A 25,264-nucleotide genomic window follows, 5' to 3' on the forward strand; every position below is an offset into this window, starting at 1 on the left:
GTATCTGAAGTAGCCAGTGCACCTTTCTGCTTCTGAGGACCGCAATTAATATTCCGTAAATTATTCATGCACTTGTGGGATAGATGTGGATAGAAAAAAAAAGGAAAAATAAAATACACAAGAGGAAAAGAAATACTAATTAACCAGGCATGGCTTTTAATTAATGTGCAGGTGTGTGACTATCTGTGGACTTGTACAGTACACACACACACACACACACACACACACACACACACACACACACGCAGACTAAGATGAGCAACAAACTTCTGCCACACGCTGGGATTAACTAGCCAATTATACACTCTATTTTTCCTGCTGAGCTGTAACACTCACACACACTCTTTGCACACACACAGGCACGCACACACAGTTATTAGTGCACCGCAGATGGACAGGAATTAAAAGATATTCACCATCAGTGGGGCTCTAGACTAATATCAGTCATGTTCCAGCATGGGGAAAGTTGCCCACAGAAAATATATTGAACAGGAAGGAGGCGGGTGTTGCAGGAATATGTGCGCACTTGGGTACTTATAATAACTGTCACGAGTGGGGTTATGGTCATGACCAATATCATTATGATATACACGTGTTACTCTAATTATCTGAATCCAAATGAGCAGAAACATTTAGTTAAAAATAATAACAAAAAATATATGCAATGCTTTTTGTGAAACAATGCTTTTAAATAAACTTTGAGGAAAAGTGATTCATAAACACACAACAATAACAATAATAAATACATTAGTGATATAAAGACTTAATAAAATAATTCTAAATAAAAATTAATAAAAAGATTTACTGAACTATTTATTATATAATAATAAAAAGTATTTTCATTTTAATAATAATAATTGACTTAAGTTACACACATTTAAAATAAACTAAATTAATTATATTTAATTTAAATATAAAATTAAAAACTTTTTGTTGTGTCTTATATATAGCACTAACATGTCAATTAAAGAAATAAGTGTATATTTTTGCATTTATTCATATTTATTTATACTCATATTTTAAACAGTGTGTAAAGTTTGATTGTTCATTATTTTAGGGTCAAAATTCATATACATTTATTTGAAAACAGTAATTGTTTGTGTGCACGTGTGAACTCACAATTCTGCGTGGAAAGGTGGTGAGCAGTTTGAACTCGTCAGATGGGTAGCCCTTGGAGGCGACGAAGTCAAATAGGACCTGGAGTTTACAGCTGCCCAGGAACCGCCTTTCTAAAAACTCGCCACTTGGCGTCCGGATGCGCAGCTTGCTGATTGGCTCTCCGCCCTCTTCTTTGGGCTCTGGTGGCAGGGCCTGCTCCAATGAGAGACGAATAGCCTGCGCGAAGGGACAGTAAAACGGTAACATTATGGCAAAACAAACATCTCTCATATGTATCTCATGAACCAACCACTTTATAAATCTCCCGTTATGAAAGTGAAGGTTTAAAGCTCACTGAATATTAAAATGACTATAAAACACAATACTGTATCTTATGAAATCGTAGCACTCAAGTCATGCGTTGAAAGTACTAAATTTAGCATCACAGCTTGAACGAGCCACAAAAAAAAAATCCATTTTGCACGTCATAGAAATATCACACTGTAAAAAAAGAAAACAAAAAAACAAAACGAGTCAAAAGTGAGGGACGGGGAGGGAAACGGTGAGAAGTCGCATACACATGTAAAGAGAACAAGAGCGAAAGTGAGAGGGAGAGGTGAGGGAATTGCGCCGTCTCTAGTGTCACGGAGCACGACCTGCCGCTCCTCTGGGCTTTTCAACTCCAGCTTGTTGTTCCTGTTGTGACACTGGGCAGCATATGCTGTGACAAAACACGCAGGCTTTATTTACACACCATAATGCAATTATATTTCATCAAAGTGTACAACAGTAGCTCATTAGCAGCAGGTGGCTTGTGTGAGCACGTGCCGGCCCCGCTCCCTTAGGTAGGGGCCGCGTGTAAAAAGCCCTCTGGGGGGCGAACGGCGTCTCTCCCCCAGCCCTGCTCGGGATGTATGTGTGTACGTACGTGTCTGTGTGTTTCCTGGTCCCTGCGCACAAAGGGCACTAAGGAGCATCCTTTTCACTGCGCTAAACAAACAGAGTGTGTGTGTAGCACCTGACTGCAGAGAATAATGACATCACCACTCCCCCACGGCCTTTCATGTGCTGTCTGGGTCACAAAAGAGTCCAAATCACAGAGACATTTCCCCTCTCTACTTTTCTATACACTTCTGCTTATTGTTTCCCTCTAGTGCACCTATTGTCGCCACAGACCCACCGAGGTGCTGTGGTTTGGGCGTGTGCGAGGTTGAGCGCGTGCTTGGATAGACTCCAGGTGGAGAGCATCTTACTGCCTTGTTTACACACACACACACACACACAATGTCACAAAAACAATGCGCGGGAAGAAACGCAGATACACGCACACCACACACGGCCAAACTGCAACAGCTGCTAAAAAAATAAATAAATAAAAAAAATAGAGGAAACGAATGTACGCCATTTGAATCTAATCTTTCCCTTCAAGAGCAAGAGGTTAATTACGATTGTGTGCGAATCCAAACAATGTCATGAAACGTAACAGGTGACCTCTAAGGTGCAGGAATCGAATATATGTCACCCGTTTCACAGCTTGGAGATTCATGTCCAAAGGCGTGACGTTTCAGCTGGGAAAGGAAAAAGCGGTCGTTTGGAGTTTAGTGAAGGTGATTTTATCTGTTTAAATGTGTGTGTGTGTTTCAAGCGTCTTCTCCCCTTGGGATCATTACAGACAGCAGGTGAACAACTTTAGACCCTGTTCTCATTAAAACACAAGGCTGCTGCTGAGTTAACAGCTCACACACACACACACACTCAGGACTGACACAATTACTTCGCCTCCAGGCCGTCTTTGTGTTTACCTCTCTACAATATGCCTCATATTAACAGCTTTGTCCAAGACGAGCATTAAACGAAGCTAAAGTGAACTATTGTAGGGTATTGTGTGTTTGAAGGTCTATACTGTAGCCTACACACCACGTCCTGACAAGAATGGTACCATGGCAATCGGATATTGAACTAATTACATGCTTTTGTTGTGACCTAAAAGTGACAAATTATCTCATATAGCAGTTTCACCTGAGCTGGTTCAGGTAGTATTTACTGCTGAATAAACAGACGCTAATCTGGCGACACTGGTGTGGCAGCTTTTTGTGAGCAAATATCTTATTAAAAAGAGTGTGTGTGTGTTGAACTTGTAAGCACACTAAATGAACAAGTACACTTTGTGCCACAAACTGTCTTTAGAAAGAGCGCTAAACCGCACCATCTGTAATACATTTGAATGTTAATACAGCGGTATTGTATTCTGCTGATTAGCTGATAGGAAAGGGGCTATATTTGCTTACTCCTACATCTACAGGTGAGATTTAACTTTCCGTGACACTTTTTGATGCCGTCTTTGTGAGGGTGTCAGTGTTTTGACGTGCACCTGTCGTTTTGTACAGCTCGTATAAGGGGCGATAGCGCAAACACTGCAGGAGTACGCGGGCGGATTGCAAATATGTATGTGATTTGTGTAACAATGTAAAGTGTGTGTTTGATGAGAGTGGTTACGACAAGACACGAAGCTTTATGGCTGTCACTGCTATTTGTCATCTTATGAGGCATGAAATCCCATTTAAGTAACATGTTTAGAATATCAAGAAACACATTAAATAGCAATGAGTGAAACTGTCACGTTTAAATTTGGGCTTAAAGCACAAGTGTCATTTTTTTCGGCTTTAATGGATGAGAAAGTGGTTTTAAAGATGTTTTCAAAAGCATTAATGGCTTTTTTTGAACCAATTAACTGGAACTAACTAGCAAGGCAAAGTAATAGTAACATAATGCTGGAAATCAGTCATATTTGGCAAGCAAACAAAGCTTTGCTGGGCTCTACGTAGAATAAAACAAGGAAACTAGAACATTTCTGTGAATTCCTGTTCTTTTACATAGAAGGATCATGATTACATGGCCTGTATTGTGCTACTTTTAAGGTGAATTATTTAGGGTCGTTCTCAGATTTTCTTCTTTTCACCCACCTTTGAGCTTGTCATATAAACCATGTTACTGAAACAGTCACCAAACCGGTGAAACTCAGTGAAAGTAAATCTCACCTCTCTTTCCTCCTCCTGCTCTTTCTTGATTCGCTCCTGACGAACTTGCTCTGCCTCTTCTCGCTCTTGCGCTTCTCTCTGAAACAAAAAGACATTTAAATCACATTAACTAGCAACATACTATAATACAATATATAGAATAAAAAATAAGAACTTTACATAATCATTCAGCAACTTCATATTTTATAATAATAATTTATATTCATTCATAATAAATAAAAAAGAAAATTATATATATATATATATATATATATATATATATATATATATATATATATATATATATATATATATATATATATATATATATATACACACATAGACACACACACAAAAACATCTGAGCAAAAAAAGACATTTAATATTGTGCTAAACCTTTTTACGGTCAGCCTCCAGAGACACACGATAAGCTTCATCCTGCTCTCTTTTGACCATTTCTCTGGCTTCACGTTCATCCTGAAAGAAAAAGGAGGGTGAATAAAACTTTTTATGAACCAATCATCAAATATTAAAACAACAATTTTAATTTCGAAAATTAATATGAATATGATTATTTACTTTTTTTAAAGGGGGATCCAGAAGTAAAATAAATAAATAAAGTAAACAAGAACAGATATTGATAAATTGAAGACTAATAATAATAATAATAATGTCAAAATAATTCAAATTTAATTTTAGGTCACTTATTGGAAAGCAAGTAGACACTGACCATGTGTACTAACTTGTTCAAAAAGACTTAACTACTTATTAAAACTGTTTAGCTGATCATTAGCAGACTCTTATATTATCACTACATTTCTATTATCTACCACCTATACCAGCTAGCCAATAGGAGCATGTCTATCCAGATAACAATCCCATTGGATCTTTGACGTATGAGATGGTTCCTCGTCATTGTCAGCAGTAATGGCCACATACTGAATACTATTGTATTGTCAGACACACTAACTGGGGATGACTAAAAGAGTATCTTATAGAAGTGAATGCATGGAGTTCCTCTACATACAATGGATAGGCTCTTTTATTATTGTGAGTGTGTGTGTGTGTGTGTGTGTGTGTCTGTGTGAATCCTGTTTGTTAAGACCCAGCTGCAGGTCTACCTGCTGAGACTGAAGACTGTGAATAACTACTGTTGCTTTTGTGCAGTCAGGCTCGTGCGATTGTCTGCGGCCGCTTTTAAGACTAAGGGTCTTTTCTCCTGGCCGGACTTTGTGTGGAAATGTGAAAGAGTTGTAACTACACAGAGCAGAGAAAAAGAAAACGAAGGATAGAGGAAAGAAAGGAGCACAGAGGCTGATCAAAGCAGAGATACATCCTCAAATTCTATTCAAACGAGCTGTAAAAGAGTGTGTGAAAACCATGTTGTGGTATAGGAAGAGTTTGTGGGCTGATGTGTGTGGGTCTCCATTGGTAAAGTCAGAACACTGAAACAACTCGGGTGAATAAGGATTACAAACAACTGGATCTTTTATCTGAGGGATGGAAATAACAAATATACATTGACTTTTCCAAACACGCTGTGCTTTTGAAGAACTGCTCGTACAAGACAAACTCTTTCAAAAGGACTTTCAAAAGCTACTGTTCTAATAAAGCAATTAGTCACGACATGCCTCTTTTTTTTCTTTTTTTTTTTTTTAACACAATGAATTCACTAAATCTGTTAATCAAGGTTTAAAAACCCTTACGGAGCTTACGGAGTTTGCGGAATTGTGATAACAACCATGTTATCTTTACCAAACAACATTAACAACATTAATAATAGTCATTTTTCAACCAAGTAGTATAATAGTTAATTATCCTTAAGCAACCTAGAGCAACCAAACAAAAAAACTATTCATAGTAAAATAAAAAACAAACTGAATGTTTAGATGACTTTACAGTACAATTTACAAAACATTTACAGACAACCTAAACTGTAACATTCAAAATGATTTCTATAAATCACCTTGACTATTAAAAACAAGTCCCAAATCATAATTCATGGCTGTCATCCAAGCTAAAATCAATTGCCCATTAAAAACATTTTTAATGAATTTTAACACGTAACGTTAATGACTATTACATTTATAAGTAGTCCAATTGACCAATTTGATTATCCATTTACTCCACTTGTATCCTTCTACTAGAACAAAGCAAAGCATTCTTTTAATGCTCTGTCAAAAAAAAGCATAAGATGAAAATAAACAGTGCGAGTAAAGAATGTCCAACCATTCTCCCATGTTTTTCTCTCTGTTGCTCTCTACATACAGTGAGTCAGTGCTGTGACCTGTACCAGAGCTAATGGAGCAAGCGTATAACTATTTTATCCCTGACTGCACAACCCCAGGTCATGTCACTTACACACAGAGGAATCTGGTGTGATCTTGGTGGATGAGTGTGTGCTGTCTAGGTTTGTCTGTTGATCCAGACAGTGTATGTAAGGGGTGTATATCTGTCCGTACAGATGGACAGACACACACAGGTCACTCTGAGTCACCTGACTGTATGGGGCAGGGATGGCACACACGCACACAGGGACATTTCGGTTAAGGACTTTAAAGGGCAAACCTAAACTGCCTCAAATGGCAGGCTGTTAGTGGTGGCACAACAACAAATGCGTCCAAACACTCCCACATATTTCTAAGGTGGCTCACTCATTTGTGTACAAACACAAGGTTAACAAAGGATTTGGATTCAAGCATCACGCCCATGATTTGAAATGAGATGTAATCACCAGCAAATCTGATTTTAAACTAAGTCAGTGCTACAATACTTTGACCCTTTAAAACCATTCTGAGTCTGATATGTTTTCATTTTTAGTGAATGTAAAACATTCAGTGCAACCAGTATAGTCATACTCGCAATGAACTGCTTCTTTTTGTTGAATCAAAATATTAAAAATTTTTTACGTATGGTTTATTTATAAATATTTAATTATAAATTCCTGTTGGAAAAACAGTTTATGTTGGTTAGGTAAATCTTGGATGCTGGTTTGAGCTGGTTTAAGCTTATCCATAGCTGGTCATAAGCTATCAAGAATAGTTTAGATATAACTGAAATAAATAGCTGGCTAATTAAAATCATATAGTACTGATACTCAACTCTAGGGAGTAAATATTAAATTTTACATGCTTTAGGTAAACTACACCTTAACTATATCTTTCTACCACATAAACAGTTTTTGCTGTAAACAGAAAATGAATGGAAATCTTGTTTCTTCACTTTCAAGCTAAGGGCCAAATGTGTGAACTACATAAAGTGCAAAATATCTCCTCTGCGTTTCTTCTGGCACCTCACTAAACCCGGCTCCCTGTTTGTGTCCATTCACATCACATTTCCTTCACAGCCAAAGAGATTACAGCCATTAATTGCCACGAGGAGCAAACCGTCAAGACGCTTCCAGCTGAAATCCATCAACGTGTCAGAGTTATTCAAGCGCTCTGACTGAGGGAAGCGGAAATTTCACAGCCTAATGGATCTAATGGAACAGATACAAATCAAAAATAACATTTTTAACTGAACTTATGCAGCGAGCGGGGAAACCGGCCTAATAGCAGAGAAGACTGAGAGAATTACCTCGAGTCTAGAAGAAATGTTTTCACACTGAGACAATGGCAAGGACTAAGACGATTATGACATGTCAAATATTTTCTGTTGCTTTTCATGATTGATAATTATTCAAAGCATCTCACGCAGGGGTGCGAACTGAAAAGAGAATGCTGGGACGAGGCATAAAATGTCATGACTTATCAAATCATCGAGTCAATGTGCCTCAGGGGGACAGTAAGCTGTGTTTGCTGTCTGAATATTTCCCACCAAACCACAGACAGAAACATTAAAACACACAGGTGAAGAAAGAAGACCAATTAGCTCAACTCGAAAAAAGTGTGGTCGGACCTGTCATGACATGTATCCAAACATTAATAATTAGTGTTTTTAATTAGGCAGGAAGCTAATGTCCTCTTGAAAGCTGCCACAGAGTATAGAGATCCACTATTAGGAATAACCTTTCAGTTATGCCACTTAAAAACGTTTTCAATTCATTTGAGCAGATGGACACATCTTGTTTCATTGTTTGCAGAACGGGCATTGATTTAAACAATCACATACCGCATGAAAACGTGACACACCAAAATCGCATCCTGCCAGCATTGTGTGGACTTCACAAGCACAGACCACCGCAAGCTTACATTACACAATTGTGCTTTTTCTTCCATGGCTTGTCTGAAAGCCAGACAAGCACACAGGCGAAGGAGGAGTGTCTATTCTTACCCTTGTGTGATGGGCCGACTCAGACAATGAGTGGTCATCTGCCCCAACATGCCCCCTTTTTGTAGCCTAAAAATATGACTCTGAATCTGCCTAATAAAAAGCACCTTTCTAAACTAATCAGTGTCTGGTATAGTGAATTACAAGTAGAGTGCACTGCATAATTTTATATATATATTTTAAATATTTTTATTTGGAATTTATATTGTCACAATACAGTAAGGGATTGATTTTTCAGGATACATGTAGTGCTTAGAATTTGGCCAAACAAAGCATCTTAGGAGGGAAAATAATTAAGCTGCCTATTTTCATTTCAGAAATGCTTAAAATGCTGCCTATGAAGATAGCTCATCTTCGATCTCACCTCATCTTTGATGTCTTCTTGTTGCTGTGCTGTGAAGATCTCCATGGCTCCCATGAGTCTCATCATGAGCTCATCCACTGTTGTGTTGCCTTCATCATACACACAGAAAAACAAAAACAATCAGACGTATCTAATTTTGAAGTTTTTCATACTTTGAGATGCATGCCAAAATGTTTTAAATGGAAAATAATTGTATAAGCACTATATGAGGCATGCTGATATACAATTTAATGTAATTTTTTCTGAATTATTACGTATATAATCTAAACTATTATGGATTATTAAGCACTGCTCAAGCACTGCTATTATTAAACCAAAGATTTTATCTGAAAGGTAATTATTCAATACTACCTCAAATGGTTATGTAAAATATTATTACTATTATTTTTTTTCTGTCCATTCATCCATGTATATGGTCTAAGTACATGCAAAGTACATTCAATGAATTAGTTTTATTTGTGATTCATTTAGATAGTTTATATTTTACCTTGAATGACATTTAAAACTTCATTTGATGTCCGTTTGCCCATGACAATTAAAAGTAATGGGAATTGGTCAGTCTTGTACGTCCGAATGGTCTGTGCAACAACACTGCCAAAGTGCCTTGTACACATCGTGAGTAGTCTAGAAAGAGAATGACAGAAATGAGAGAGAGAAAGGAGAGAGAGTCAGTAATTTAAGTGGACAGTGGACAGACAGCCAGTGAAACTCCCCTGAACAATCACTGAGCTTAATAAGAGTACACAGCTCATCATATTAACAGACTTTAAAACCAATTCTGCTCTCCGCTCAGAGGATGGTCCTTCTCCAAACACTCCCCCGGTCTGAATTAGTATTCAGCTCCCGCCGCACCGAATTTGATAGGGCAGAGAGGATTTCTTATTCCATTACAAAGACAGAACTTTAAATTAACGTTTCGCTGAAGGAAAAGGGTAGCAGGCAGACTCAGAGAGCTCGCAGTAAATGTCATAATATTAATGAATTGCTATAGAGCGAATGCAAATATAGATTAGCTTCTCTCTTCTTTTAATAACATCGGCTTTAATAACTGGAAAGTAAAATAGAAGAGAGATGGAACACACTAGAGTGAGGGGCCAAGACCAGTGTAGAAGGGAAGAAAAGAAAAATTGAAGTTTTTTTAATGCCAAATTTCACCCTTTTATCAGAGAACTATATAAAAAAAGTTCAGAGAAGATAGGTGAGCACTTTGACAGGCCTTAAGACAGGCTTACTACTCATAATTTATAAAATAGTATGTAGTATGTTCACTTAGATTCAGAATAAACTACATGGAATAATGTATTTGCATATATGCAATTAAATATTCCCTATATTACATATACTCTTAATAGACAACTAGGGAAGCGAACTGAAAACAAGAATGACAAGATTGAAAAAAGTCAATTAAGTTACTAAAACAAATAGAGTGGTTACATGGTTAACTAACAGGACAACAGACATCTATCTTCTGTGTAACTTGTACAGATGACTAGACTCCACGGAGCTGCCAAAAAAAATTTAAACATCATACAAATAACACTTGTGTTTCCAGAGGTCCCATCAGGCATTGCAGTTGGCAGTTCATTGTCACATCAGTGATGCGCAAAGAAATCTTGAAGAATGTTAAGAGTTTTCAAAGGACCTCAGGGGAGTTATTTTTGATTTTCTAGTTACTAACACCAGGTGTTTCAAGCGTCTCATCAAGGATGGCTTTGTAATTGGAGTGACACACTCTCGTCTCCTTCTCAACCCTCGCTCAAGTCACACACTCTTGAGTGTGTGAACCGTAATATTTCCCCATCGCCTGAACCGACAGAGGTGTGGCACAGTATCAGACCATCTGCTGGGGCCACAGGGCGTGCACTGCTCTTTGACTGTTTCCCTGAGAAAACAGTTTCTCGATCACAATGATCATGATACTCAAACTATGCATTGATGTTCAATGACACAATTGCACAGCAGCAACAACCAAATTTTTAGATACTTCTGTTAATTTACAAACACAAGATTCACTATTGAGTCTACTAAATTAAATTACTTTACTTTTTATCATTCACAAGGACAATTCTCCAATACCTCGCCCATTCTGAACTTTACACACCTGTTGCAAAACAGGAAAACACATACCCAGAATTTTATCATTTGAATTTGGGACATAGCCTTGTGCCCATCTCTTCAACATCTCCAGTTTGAGTCCTGGCTAGTGTTTCTTTCCTGATCCCTCTCTCCTATCATATTCATATTCTCAATTGTTCTTTATATAAAGGCAAAAAAGAGATTAATTGTAGCAATAATGCTGTAAATACCATATTGAACGTATGATTCACAGGTTTTCATAATTCACTATGATTCACTTTGAGTCGATACACAATTAAATTTGATTAAATGTAATTAATCTTAGTATTGAAAAAATATTCTGTAAATACTTCTATCAATGCCTTTTACAGATTTTGTATCAATACCAAAAAAAAAAAAAATATGAAGAAAAAACTGCTGCAGTTGTTGGAAAAAAATAAGTATTAAAATTGCAATTAGTTAGACTTTTAGCACTGTCAATAAATCAGTTATATGAATCATCAGGATTTAATAGAGTGAAGAAAAAAGAAAAAAAAACATTATCTGCTAGAATGCACGGTCAAAATTCTGACCTGCAGCTTTTTCTTACTTGTACCAGTAACAAAGAGCACCTGTAGCACCTGTGGGTGCTAATTACATTCACTCTAATTACATTTGGGCTCTGGATTAATGCACAATTATGCTGAAAGTCTATGTGATCGGTGTCAGCGATTAGCGATTCACAGGCTTCATTCACAGAGTTAGCTTTGAAAAACACTGCCAGTCACCATCCACAATCACCAATCAGTCAGGCCTGGCTCGGGAGCGTGAGAATGAGGTGTGTATGTGTGTATGAGTATGTCAGCGTACAAGGATGTGGGATTGTGTGTGTGTGTGTGTGTGTGCCTGTCTCTCTCTGTTCGCATTATGAATAGCCCCAGATGTTGCCCGCCTTTAATCTGTGGTAGAAAGGCTCAGCTGGGGCAAAAAGCAGAAGGGGAGGGAGAGGGGTATAGAGGCAAGGCTGGACTGAAGGAGCCCCTGCAGAACCAGGTCACTAGCTGGTCTTTCTCTCCCCGTCCGCTCTGGAGGGAGGCCTTTAGGGTGAAGCCTACTGGAAGGAAAAGTAGAGGCCTACTCAGAAGCAAAGCCTGCTGGGACCAATCAAGAATCCATCTGCTGCCTGACCAGCTTCTCCCTTTTTCTCTTTCGGTTCGTTTCCTTTTCTGGCTTTACATTTCTATTTTGCATGCGCCATTTCTACCTGAAGCAATCTGGGATCTTCGTAGTTTACTCAACATCTCAAAATAAAAATAAAGCACACTTGAAACAGTAAAGAGCGATGTGTTTGTACAATCTTAATAGCGTTTTGGGCTGAGCACTTCTATTGCTTCTGAGGACCAAAAGTTGCATTTTACCAAAGACAAAGCGTAAAACCACTATAACTGCTATCTTGAAATGAAGGCATTGAGCAAACCTTCATATGGGTTTACTCAAAGTACATTTGAAACAGGGCAGAATAAATTATTTTTGCAACCTTAATGCTATTTTAGGTGCATGTTTCTCTTGCTTCTGAAGGCCAAAAGTTGCATTTGCCCAGTGACAAAATTTAAAACGTCTGTAACCAGTGTCCTGAAATGAAGACATTCTGAGGAGTGTGCTCTATGATGGCTGTGTGTCTAACTGACCCTTTAGTGGGGCAGATTAGTGCAGATTGCCCTACCGGGGCCTCAGTGAGCAAACACGACATCTTTTGTTAAAGCCCTCTATGAGGAGAGAGTCAGAAGAGGAGAGGGGGGAAGGGAGGAATGCCTCTCATTAAGAGATCATCCATTTTGAGTGTGAAAATGCTTCCGATCCCCACCGTTCTGGATGGTTTGACTGCCATTGTGTGTATGCAATGAGAGAGATGAAAGAAAGGAAAATGCTAAACAGTGTTACCTGGCTTTATTAGCTTCTTTAGTAACGTCCCAGGCCCATGTGATGAAGTTCTGGCTGAGATATGACACTATGGAGTCTGCGCACATCATCTGAGAGCAGAACACGTTACTGAGGACACTCTCATCGTTGTGGAGGTAGATGGCCAGCAGTTTTCTCTGAAAGACAGAAGCACAACATAAAAAAACAGATATAGGTATGAAACTAATTGAGATTATGGATATAATGAAACGTGTCATCATGATGGGGGGGTTTGCAGAAAAGAAAAGCAACTGCTGTCCATAAAGTCTGTAGCCAAATGGAGAAAGCATTACACAATAAATAAAACACACAAACTGGCCACACAATATAGTCCATCCCCAACATCTAATATTTTTAAATCATATAAATCTATTCTATTTACATTATATTATATTATAATATATTATATAAATAATATAGATGTGTAGCTGGTGTAAGTGATACATATTTATTTAAAACTACATTTGTGGACAAAAAGATTATATATATATATATATATATATATATATATATATATATATATATATATATATATATATATATATATATATATATATATATATACACACATATACATACATACATATACATACACACACACACATATATATATATACACATATATATATATATATATATATATATATATATATATATATATATCCTATTCAAATATCTACACAGAATAAAGAGAGACATTCACCCATTTATAAACTAATTCCCACACAAGTTATTCCATTCCCACATCCAATTTTCAAAAAAAAAAAAAAAAAAAAAAGCATGAAAACCGAAGCCTCAATGGCTAATTCACTACCTATGAAGCCAGAACCCATCTAATCCCAGCTCACTGATCCACCTTTATTTCATGATTCACCATCAGGCTTTCTGAGAGCTTTAAGGCCACTAATGCTTCACCAGAGTCCACGAGTAGAAAAAGACAGCAAGTGCCCTCCCCGTGAGCCCTGAGCAAAACAAACATCCAAACCAAATCAAACTGATGCAGGCTAAATCAAACTTTCTCTGAAAAACAAAAACCGAACAAATCGCTTTATTTGTTTTGCATCAAATGCCAGTGCCCTCCTTCCATCTTCGTAGGTTAGCACAGGAAGGCACCTCTGATGTCGACGCATGTCCAAATCCACAGATATTTACGCCGTCACTCGCTCGCATAACCCAGCAACTAATTAAAAAAAAAAAAAAAAAAAAAAAAAAAAAAAAAAAAAAAGGACACCGCCACAAACATGAAAGGTTTCGCCAGACAAGGCTGGGGAATAAAACCCACCGAATTACAGAACAACTCTGAACGTTTCCTACAGCTCTGACCCCCGACGGTTCGTCGAATACAGCAGGAGGGATTACAGTCCGACGGCGGAAAAACAGAAAGCAAAGCAGGGAGAGAAACGAAGGAGGGCGTCGACGGAGAAGAGAAAGTTGGGCTCTACGGAGGTGTGTATGGAGGGAGCGCTGCTGTGTTTGCACAGTGATTAAAGCTCTCGAATGAGCCGCACGGCCCCTGGCGGGAGAGAGCTCAGGCCTCTTTCACTAGCCCAATTCAAGGCCCTGAAAAGATTAAACACTCACGCTGGGTAGACAAGCAAATGGGACCTAGAGAGAGGGCGAGATTTTACTCGTCAAAAACTAGGAGGAGGCGGGGGTGAATGAAAACTAGACATAAACTTTTCCACCCTCGCTCTTGTAGTCGGTCCTAAAACTGACAAGGCTGTTTTAGCACCGACTGAACGCATTCGCTGCGAGCCGCGAAAACGTTTTGACCTTTTGAGGCCTCTAAGATTTCACTGAAGAGGTGGGGAGAAGCTACTCTCGCTAATAACAGTCTTTGGTCAGCTCCCTCGTTTCACGCCCCTCCATTACCCACAGTCACTCCCTCTCTACTTTCATCCCATTGTTTTCTCCTCCTTTCTTTCCCTAGTTTTTGTGGGGCTTTTCTTAGCCTGCAGAAATCAGCGCTCAGTCCAAAATTACTGGGTCTGTTCTGGGGAAGAAACTGACCCAAAAGGTCTTTCTGTCACCTTGAGCTGTATCCCCACCTGCTCCGGACGAGAATCCTGAAATGGTGAGGAGGAAAGGGTAGAGCTGCGAAAGGAACATGGGAGGAGAGAACAGAGAGGGAGGTGGGTAGAAGGAGAGAGAAAGCTGATCTGTCCTGTGAGTGGGATAGTACTAGATTTCACACAGTTGTCTGAAAGTGAGGAATTCCCAGGCTAACTTTGGATGTGAGCATGTTTGTCTGCTAAACAACAGTCTAGTCACACCAAGAATGACTGTCTGGCATTAAAAGCATGAATGAAACAATGTATCACTGTGCAGTCCTTTAAACAAATCAGTCATTATTTATTCAGAGTCAGTAAAAAATATAATTCAGACAAAATTTGGAGAGCGATGGAAACTGAATGCAAAAAGTTATTCAATCTGAACAGGCAGATTGAATTTACCTAAAAAAGGACATGCTAACAACCTTTGTATGGAGCATTTGCAATTAGTAAAAGTGTCTTACAAATGGTTCGAAATTTTGTATTACACAGTGCAAGGTTTCCAGCATTACTATTACTATAAAATGAAATATTAAGCACAAATCACAGCTAAGCAAGACAGATTTAAATTTAAAATCAGCATGAAATGTGAATTTTTTGTGAATGATTCATCTAACCATGTTTAAATGTTTTTAGTTTGCAAAATGTTATAACTCGATGAAAGATGTTTTTTTTTTTTCTTTAGAAGTGGTCATATTTTTTTTTAATTCAGTTTAATCCAAACTGAATCCAAAAATAAGATTGATTACCTTTTGGTGAACTGCTGGTTGGCCAAACTCATATTTAAGGCACTGTCTCAACATAGAGGCTAAATTTATGAAATCTTAATTCTTTTCAAATTATCGCAAGACATTCTTGTGATGGCTCCACCTGCTCGGCTGTGAAAATAATGCTAGTTATACAGACGACCATCTTGTAAAAGTATTGTGAAAGGATGTTTTTAATTACAGACGACCTGTATGTGCTGAAGGGGGGAGAGACTGTGAAAGTGATCATCCTCTTTTCACTGTAGGAAAGCAAACAATGGGAAATGAGGAGTTCATATTACTGCTCTCTCCTGACCTGTAGCGGACTGCTTTAACAGATGGCACTTACAATACTATAAGAGATTCTCCCACAAAACTGAACAATAATAAAAATGTTGTTGCATAATTAGAGTTTAGCTTTAATAGCTGCCTTCTATATGTAATACAACTCTAAAAGGGCCAGTCCACCCAGCAATGAAAATTCTGTCAGTATTTACTCACCCACATGTCACTCCAAAACCCAAATGACTGAGTTTTTAAGGAAATGTGTTGAAAAGGGATATATATATATATATATATATATATATATATATATATATATATATATATATATATATATATATATATATATATATCATGCGTCTTTTATTCTGATAGCTATGAAACAGAATAATATGCAAGTCATTGTTATTTATTAAATTCTAGCAGAGATTATATTCTTCCCCTCCAGTGTGCTGTGAAATTTTTGCAATAAACACTTGCTCATGATTCATACATTGTTGCTTCTCTTGTGGATATGCACAACTGACACATCAATTAATTATTTTGAGCAGTGTATAAAGACAAGAGTCAATTTTCATCAGTTTTGATCAGTTAGAACAGCATTTTCAATAATAAGTCTTTCGGGTGTCAGAAAACTCATCTCTCTGTATCATTTTTCTCACAGACTGAAAAATCAATTCATCACGGAGGCTCTGCTATGAAGCTCATGCATGAAAAACCCATGAAGGGCGCAACGGAGCTATGAATTTTGATGGTCGTCTTTGTGCGGGTGGCAGAGGAGGGTTAGCGTGATTAGCTGGATGTTAAGGGGATTTGTGATGAGGCCTGTGTGCTGATGGGTGGCCTGACTCAAGAGTCTTCCGCTGATCCTCCGGATGAACTCCAGGGCCTCTAGCATTTTCATTAAGGATGGATTGGGAGCATCTCTCACTCCAGAAACACTTCATCACACGTAGTGTTTTACTTAGTGATTAGCCTCTCAGGCCTATGAGAGAGAGGCACAAGTGCCCTCAGAAAAATCCATCCCACACATGCACACGTGCACATGAAACGTTCACAGCCACGGCTAAACAACCTACACTTAACAAGAAGACCAACTGACTGAAACGTGGTGAACACAGTGGCTCATGCATTAGCCTGAGTAGTCTGAATGCTTCCCTTCAAAAATCCTATTTTACTGGTTATTTTACTTTGTTATTGCAGTTCTATATAGTTATGTTAGTATGCAGATATTTCTTCAGTGTTTCCATTGCCTAGATTCTGACAGCCTGCCAGTCCTGTTGCAGTTTTGTATTGAATATGAACATATTCTGTACAGTTCTGATAATGAAATAATATGTTTTGCACTATAGCTTTGGCACTGCATCTGTCAATAAACCAAAATAAAGAAGTTAATTAAACAAATAGTCTATAACACAGCACATTTAAAAGTGAAGCATGCATGCGGTTCACTTCACAGTGCATGTGCTGTACGTTTAACATGCATTTGGGAATTTATACATTTACATAATTTCCAACATATTTGTGGACATATGATTTTTTGCATGATTTGTTAATAGATGTGTTGTAAACCACCAAATTTTCCACCAAAATAAAAGTGAAGATATTAAGACAAAATAAAAAACATACTTATTTTGAAATTCTAATTAAATGTATCGTTCATTTACATTTATGTTACAGTTTTGTTGCAACAGCACTATAATACTGTCTTACACGTAATAAAAATAATAATAATTACAAAAATATTATTACGTTCTGTATTCTGTTTGTCTTCCACTTTAAATGTCAAGGCAAATTAACTAGTTTTTTTTATTCCGTTTAATTTGGACAGTAAAAAGGACTTGGAGCTGTTGTAAACTCTCATAGTGCACCAGATTGAGGCTTTTAACTTCAAAATGAACGAACCCCTTTTTATCTAGGAATGGCTTCCCCTAGACCTCATTAGACGGACCAAAGTCCATCCCCCTTATTTCCACAATCCTATGGGAAACGTGTTATGTCATAATTTACTAATAGCACAATTTAGTTTATCGTAAAAAACACACTAAAAGTATTTTCACAAGTCATTTGGGACTTCATTGCTGTACCGAAATAATGTTCCAGTTGACGTCGATCCATTTTTAGAAATTTTCTCTTTCATCATTTTTACTCAAAAGCACTTTTTAATGACGCATACCTTAAATATGTCGTGTTAATTCCCTCCTAAATATAAATCCTCTGGCTGAAGCCCAAAATGAGGACAACTGTGAATGGCATTCTAGAGAAGTGCACATGGATAAAAAAGTGAAAAAGCATGACCCGTGAAGAAAAACACTGACTGTCTGCAAGAGAGGAACACAGAAGGTCATCTCTTCTTCTTACATTAGTTTGTTTTTACTGACACACTGAACTGTCTTCTCGGGGGAGAGCGGCGGCCATATTGTGCCTGTGCTGAGGAGAGGAGGAGATCAGCTGGGCTGCAGGCAGGAAGCCATTCCAGCCCGCTCCTCATGCTCAAAAACCCCCTGAACATCTTGCTGCATCCTCCCAGTCTAATAAGACCGTAATCCACACAAGCTGTCAGTTGATACAAGCCTCCTTATGAGGACACAGCGGGAAAACCAGCGCAAAGCTGTTCTAAATAAAGCTTCAGCTGTTCAAATGGGAAACGGAAATTTGATAGGGATTTATCATGATGGGGGGCCAGTTCTGCCAATCAAACATTTAGCATTGTTTATATACCTGAGCATACGACTTTCAGAAGAAATGTTAGAGACGTGACCTGGTAGAGCATAAGCTTATATGTGGGCAATATAGGTTTCTGCAATCTGGCTCAGGTCATTTACTGATCCAACCATTCATTGTTTTTAAATTAAATTGTAAAGTAAACCAATTAATAAATGCATTAATTTAAAATAAAATCATAAAATAAATTACGCATTTATTGACTGGTAGAGTGTAGAGTTACTCACATCTCTGGCTTTGCCATAAAAGGCCTCTTGAGATGCTGCTTCCAATGAGCCGATGTAGAACACGGGATGGCAATCGCCATATCTACAAAACATACAGAACACACTAAGCAAATATCACACACAAATAAGCAAATATCAGAGTAGCTATTTTCTAACATTAAAAACATCTCATTCAAAACCAGCATCGCTGAAAAATGTGTACAAGACGCTGCATACTGAGCTATAAAGAAATGCAGTTCATGTTTGATTTTCTTTAGTGAAATTGGATTACAAATGTTACTTTGTCCAGGGATCTCACCTTCTAGAAAATTCAGCAGTAAAGTGCAGTAAGGCATCACCCTCATTTTCACTGTTCTCTGGCACTGAGGAAAGATGAAAGCATGTATCAATGCAGATATCCAGTAAACAACCATTCCTTCAAGGTCAACACCAGATGAAATGACACAGTGTAACTTACTCATCGGAGACTTTCGACAACTTGAGCTTCCCATGCCAAAGATTTCAGATTCATCTACACCAAATTCAGGTGCATCTTCGAAATCATCTCCCTCACTGTCACTGACCATGTGAACATCTGTGCACTGTAACACAGACACAGAGGCAATTAAAAAAAAAAAATCAAGTTATCTTTGTTCCTCTTCTACCCTTTCATTCTCGATAGGAGTAAACAAAGTAAGAATTTCAATGTTCAATGAATTTTAATGTAATGTAGTACATATGATAATAAAGCTCTTTTCTACTTTATATCAAAATGTTAAATCTAATCTAATCCTAAATTCACTGAAAGGTATTTGGGTTTATAATCATGGGGGAAAAACAAACACAAGATTTACAATCCTGTGAAAATGAACAGAAATAGCTATTAGAGTCAGCCAAAACTGCCTATATTCGTGACTGCCCAAATAAAACTCCATAAAAAAAGGATAATAGTTCATAAAATAGCTCCCATTTTAATTCTACATTGGGGACCAAACCTTATATGAACGGTGCAGAGAATGCAATAGTTGCCAATCTGTTGAAAGGTTGCCATCAGACTTGAAACACAGGGGCAAGTCTGGCTGCAGTGTTACGCCTGGCAACTCAACAGCGATCCCTGTGCCCACTACACATTATTTCATCAATTCAGACTGGGGCTGCATTTCTATTCCAACAACGAGTTTCTAATTAAAGATAAAAATGGCAATCATTTATCCATTTTGGCTGAGCGTAGCAGTCTAATTAAAAATCCCACAAAACATTAGAATTGCCAAAACTGCCACCACATGCTGGCTTTCAATATGCTGAAAAATTAAAAAACAAAAACAGCAGAAATGAAATATATAAATGTAAAAAATGACAGAAACAGAACTTCTTCCTGGTTTTTTTATCTACAGGTAAACCACAGCAGATTTGACACTTTTTACGCATTGTAGTGGTGTAGATGTGTGTTCTGTGCTTTACCTCGTCTGTCTGGTCCACCGTAAGGGCAGGAGAAGATCTTCTGCACACGGTCAGGTGGTGGCAGGGGTAACTGATTCCACTGGAGGCCAGAGTCATCTGGACAATCAAAAAATTGATTTCTTAGACATTTTAGCATTGTTTCCCCAACCTTTTTGTTTTGTGTAAGATGAAACTCCCTTTTGTGCCAACAGAAAAGGCCATATTGTCATCATAGCTAATGTTTATGTAGTGAGGATAGACTTACTGAATGAACTATTCCTTTAAAATTTCCCAGTAAAGTTTGCAGAGACCACCAGTATTCATTTTCACAGGTTTTCAGGGGTACTGTCTGTTTGGCACTCTAAAGAGCATCACATGCAGCATACGGTGAGCTGCTGGTGAAGGCCTGAGTACCTCATTAACTCTTAGGCTAGAGTGGAAATGTCAGCAGCACTCCACACTACAGGGACTCATTACAGACCAGCCCCATACACACATACACTCTCATAACTCCCTGGAGTTACAGCAGAGGTCTATTCTCTCGACTCTTACCTGACATTACCAATTACACTCTATAATCACAGTCTGTTTTTACATATTCATTTTCAATACTTAAATGACCACAGCGGTCTATACTTTATACCAATAGTAAATGATAAACTTTCGCTTAAACCTCTCTAAAGTAGCAAGAAAGACACACCAGAAGAAACTAAAATCCAAGGAAACAAAAGGAAAAAGAATACTTGACTGCAGGGGGCTCTTGTGCACTTTTACTTTCATGTGTTTTAGAGAGATTTAGAGAGAATTTTTGATTCAACGAAAGCTATGTTTATACCATTTTTTTTTACCTACTTAAATTATTGGATCTTCAATTTTAAATCTACTGATCAATTGCATAATTAGATGGAACTTGAAACAAATTGCACCCAGTGACACCATTTACATAACAGGGCTGTTTTCACAGGTAAATTACTTAAATGTACTGTTTACATCAATTACTCAATTAAAAAAAAAAAAACGGCAGTCCACAACAAATACACGGAAATTAAGTTAAAATTTACAGCTCAAAACAAAGATAACAATACATGTGTAAATTTAGAAGCCAAAGCAACCATGCATAAAAAAGCATAACAAATGATAACAACAATATTATTTTATAATAATTATTATTATTGTTCTGTACAAAAAATTCAGCTGCTAAATAAGATCTCTCTGATTTGTAATGTTACCCAATAAAAATATAAATTTCTTGAGCATCTTGATTAGGATATGCATTTAAATAATTTAAACATTAACTAAACTTTACTTTTTAGAAGTTAAAATAACTTTAAAAAATTAAGTTAAACAAATTTGAGACATGCCAAAACCGATGTCACATCTTATTGATTAATAGACATAACAGATTAAATGTAAAAAAGCTTTAGTTTAAGCACCATGATATCCCATAATGCAACTCAGAGAGGTTTTCAGAGTGTCAAGTACTTCATCAGTGTGCCAACTCCCCCAAAACACACAAACACAACACACTCTCTCCTTCTTTGTGATGGCCCACACAGAGAGAAGAATCAGTGTTTCTTTTCTACAAGGACTAATTAAAGACAGACTGCCTGTACAGAGAGACAATGTACAGTACTGTTGGGTGACACAAATAAAAGCACTGTCCAAACATCAGACACGTTCTTTTCACAGGAGGATCAGAGAGTTGCAGGCCAGAGAAAACTTAGAACTCACTAAGAAAGAAATTAAAAACTGTGCAACTACTGCAAGTCCATGCACAGTCACAATTAAGTTTGCCATAATTCTTTATCTGACGGAATATATTATAAATTCTATATATAAACGAACTTTGTTATGCAAACTTCCACGTAACAGGTTGCTAATGCTGTCTAATCTTGATTAGATGCTGATACGCAGACAGTTAGTTTAAAATATTTTGTAAGAATAGTTAATGTAAAAATGAAATTTCTTTTATCATTTACTCAAGCTCATGCTGTTTCAAACCTATGACATTTTCATATTCTCTGAACTCCAAACAACCAAACACTGCACTGGCTGCCTATCAAACATCAGATTTTAAAATATTGTCAATTACTTAAAAAGCCCTAAATGGTTTAGCTCCTCAATACTTGAGCAAGCTCCCATCACATTAGACCTGGCCGTCCTCTGTGTTCTCAAAACCCTGCCTGTTTGATAATCGATTGCGGGTGGCACATGCTCTTCCTATTTAACTCTAAAATAATCTCCTTAACACTGTCAGTTTAAATCTAGATTAAAGACACATCTCTTTAACCCATTTTACACGCTTAAAATTAATATATTACTCAAATCTGTTAAAGGATTGTTAGGCTGCATTAATTAGATCAGCCGGAACCAGGAACAAGCCCCATAACACACTATGTACTTGTTACATCATAAAAAATATGGCATCTACGCTAATATTAGTTTCTTTCTTATTCTGTTTCTGAGTTCGTATCCAGATCAGATGGTGGATCAGCACCAAGAGATGACCTTCATCATAGACCCGAACACCTAGATGTGCCCCGTGGACAGATCACTGGAACCAGACACTGGGAATGCTGGGAATCCGGCCAGAGGAGAACTAGCCCCCAACTGAGCCTGGTTTCTCCCAAGGTTTTTTTTCCTCCATTCTGTCTTGTATGGGGTTTTGATTCATTGCTGCTGTCGTCTCTGGCTTGCTTAGGTGGGGACACTTAATTTCTAGTAATTATCATAAATTTGATCTAGGTCTCTATGCATTAAAAAGGTGTTTAATCTCATCATTATACACCACTATCACTGTATTCTCCTATTTAGTACTGTTCGGTGCTTTGATACAATCCATATTGTTAATAGCACTATATTAATAAAAGGGATTGATTAAAGTGACAGGTAAGTGACGAAACTTTTATGTTCTGACCCCATTGCCTAACGGTATGAGTGTGTCTGGGTGCTTAAGTGTGTGTGTATTCAGAGCCGCAGGCTACAGGGGAGAGGTCACCCCCTCATCTTTCCACACCTCCCTCTCCACCTCCAAACAAAGAACAAAATCCTCCTCTTTTGGACCCCTTTCATTAACACTTGCATTAAAGCCCCTAGCATTGAGAACCATGCAAAAGAGGAATTCCATTTCTTTTTCGCAGTTCTTATCTTAGTGGACTTTTCAATCTATTATCAACTAAACATATTTCTCTGCCTAACTTTTACTTCTCCTCTCGCATGTTTTCAGCTATTTGTTGTCATTCTCCATCTCTCAGGCTGTGAAGGAGATAATTACTGCTGACAGCTGCTCTAGTCGTCCGAAAGCCCCAAGCTGCACCTTGTGTCTGCCTTCTTTGATAGATGAGGACAAGAGAGCTACAGAGCGCGAAAAAAGCGAGAGAGTGTGGAGTCCAGAAAAGAATGGAAAAATAAGAAGCCCCACCCTAAACACCTGTTGGACCCTTTCAGGTTGGGGTTTGAAGAGGTGTCAGTCTTGATTAAGATCTAGGGTCAAATACAGTGTTTAAAATGCCCAGTGAACCCTTCAGAACTAAGCCCTTCGAGAAAAAAAAAGTGTGAAAAGGCTAGGAGATGTTTTGTTTTCACCTGTTTAAGGTGTAATCTGTAACTGCTACGATTTGCTGGATGCCGGATGGCAGACAACAGCAAATGTCTTGTACAATAATAAAATATTGTAATTGTGTAGTGCAAATCTCAATGTCAAAATAGTTATATTTTAACACAAAGTATTATTTGAAAACAAAACAAAAAACACCAAACTTACTTGCATAAATGTGTGTGTGCATATACATACATATACACACTTTTACACACACATACACTCACACATATATATATATACACATATGTGTGTGTGTGTGTGTGTGTGTATATATATATATATATATATATATATATATATATATATATATATATATATATATATATATATATATATATATATATATATATATTCATTGAAAACATACAAAAAGAATAATGTTATGTTATTATTATATATGTTATGTAGTTCACTAAAACACAGAGCAATGAAAAAAACCCTACATTTCAAAATCAAACATTACAGATCAATTTCACCTCCATATGATACATCACCACTACCCACTGTTAAATACAACACCAGCATAGTTAGCAGGGTGTTGATCTAAACATGTAAAGCATGTTTTATGTCAGTTGGCCCTAGTAAGGGACAGGGAGTGGAGATCGACAGCAAGCCGGCGATTCTGAAGACAGAAGATTGGCAATATAAGAGTGTATATACCTCTTGAAAACTTCACCTGCAGACAGCAATCTCACAAGGGGCTCTGTACAGGCTTAGAGCTGAGCCTCGTCGCTACGGCAACCAGCGGGCCCAATAAGCCGCCTCCGCAGGTCTATGACGCTGAAAGCCCATAACAGCCGTGGGCCACGGAGACCCTCAGAGAGCAGCAGCAGTAATACATTAGCAAACACCAAGAAACACTGGATAAATGTCAGCAATTAAGGGGGAAAAGACTCTAATAAGGACGTTCCAGAAGTTGTCAATCATTCCCATAGGTGCTCCACGAGGTTGGCAGTGAAATATGAAAAGAGCTCAAAAGAGTTTTGGCTCAAGATGTGTGTGTGTGTGTGTGTGTGAGAAAGGGAACGCAGAGGTGGGAAATGGACCAATTAGGCGCCTAAATTAAGAGAACAAATAAAATAAACAAGAACATGAGCTACAAATTGACGCTGGGACATTTTTAATAAAAGAGTCAAGGGAACAGTGCACAGTCAATCAATCTTAAGCACTATTAATTTTTTTCAGACAGAAATTCACAAAAGCCATGAAATAAATATTCACTAATTAAGCAAAATGATGAACTGGTATTATTTGCATAAATCGTCTGAAATCTCTAAAAAAACCACAATAGGATGCAACAAAAAAATATAGTGCAGCCCAAGTTCGGGCAGAAAAGATATCGAAGTTTGGGCGGTTAATGCCAAACACAGCCTGTAAACAGCAGTTCTCAAGTGGCCTGCCATATGAAGAAGCCTGTGTCAGCCCCTCAAACACACCAAATGCATCCTGACT

General features: G+C 37.7%; 1 protein-coding gene across 2 annotated transcripts in view; it reads right to left on the bottom strand.

The window, feature by feature from the left end:
• The window catches only part of faf1 (Fas (TNFRSF6) associated factor 1), a 60,791-nt gene that overhangs the window by 7,355 nt on the left and 28,172 nt on the right, over window positions 1-25,264 (bottom strand). For both annotated transcript variants that reach the window (XM_043247529.1, XM_043247528.1), the window contains exons 9-18: window positions 20,233-20,328; window positions 19,250-19,373; window positions 19,091-19,154; window positions 18,793-18,874; window positions 12,745-12,899; window positions 9,236-9,372; window positions 8,749-8,837; window positions 4,512-4,592; window positions 4,137-4,214; window positions 1,120-1,335 (exon numbers count right to left, since the gene is read on the bottom strand). In XM_043247529.1, the coding sequence (XP_043103464.1) occupies window positions 1,120-1,335; window positions 4,137-4,214; window positions 4,512-4,592; window positions 8,749-8,837; window positions 9,236-9,372; window positions 12,745-12,899; window positions 18,793-18,874; window positions 19,091-19,154; window positions 19,250-19,373; window positions 20,233-20,328 (1,122 nt within the window). The remainder of the gene's footprint in view (window positions 1-1,119; window positions 1,336-4,136; window positions 4,215-4,511; window positions 4,593-8,748; window positions 8,838-9,235; window positions 9,373-12,744; window positions 12,900-18,792; window positions 18,875-19,090; window positions 19,155-19,249; window positions 19,374-20,232; window positions 20,329-25,264) is intronic.

This window comes from Puntigrus tetrazona, chromosome 8 (assembly GCF_018831695.1).
Source record: "Puntigrus tetrazona isolate hp1 chromosome 8, ASM1883169v1, whole genome shotgun sequence".
NCBI classification, from domain to species: Eukaryota; Metazoa; Chordata; class Actinopteri; order Cypriniformes; family Cyprinidae; genus Puntigrus; species Puntigrus tetrazona.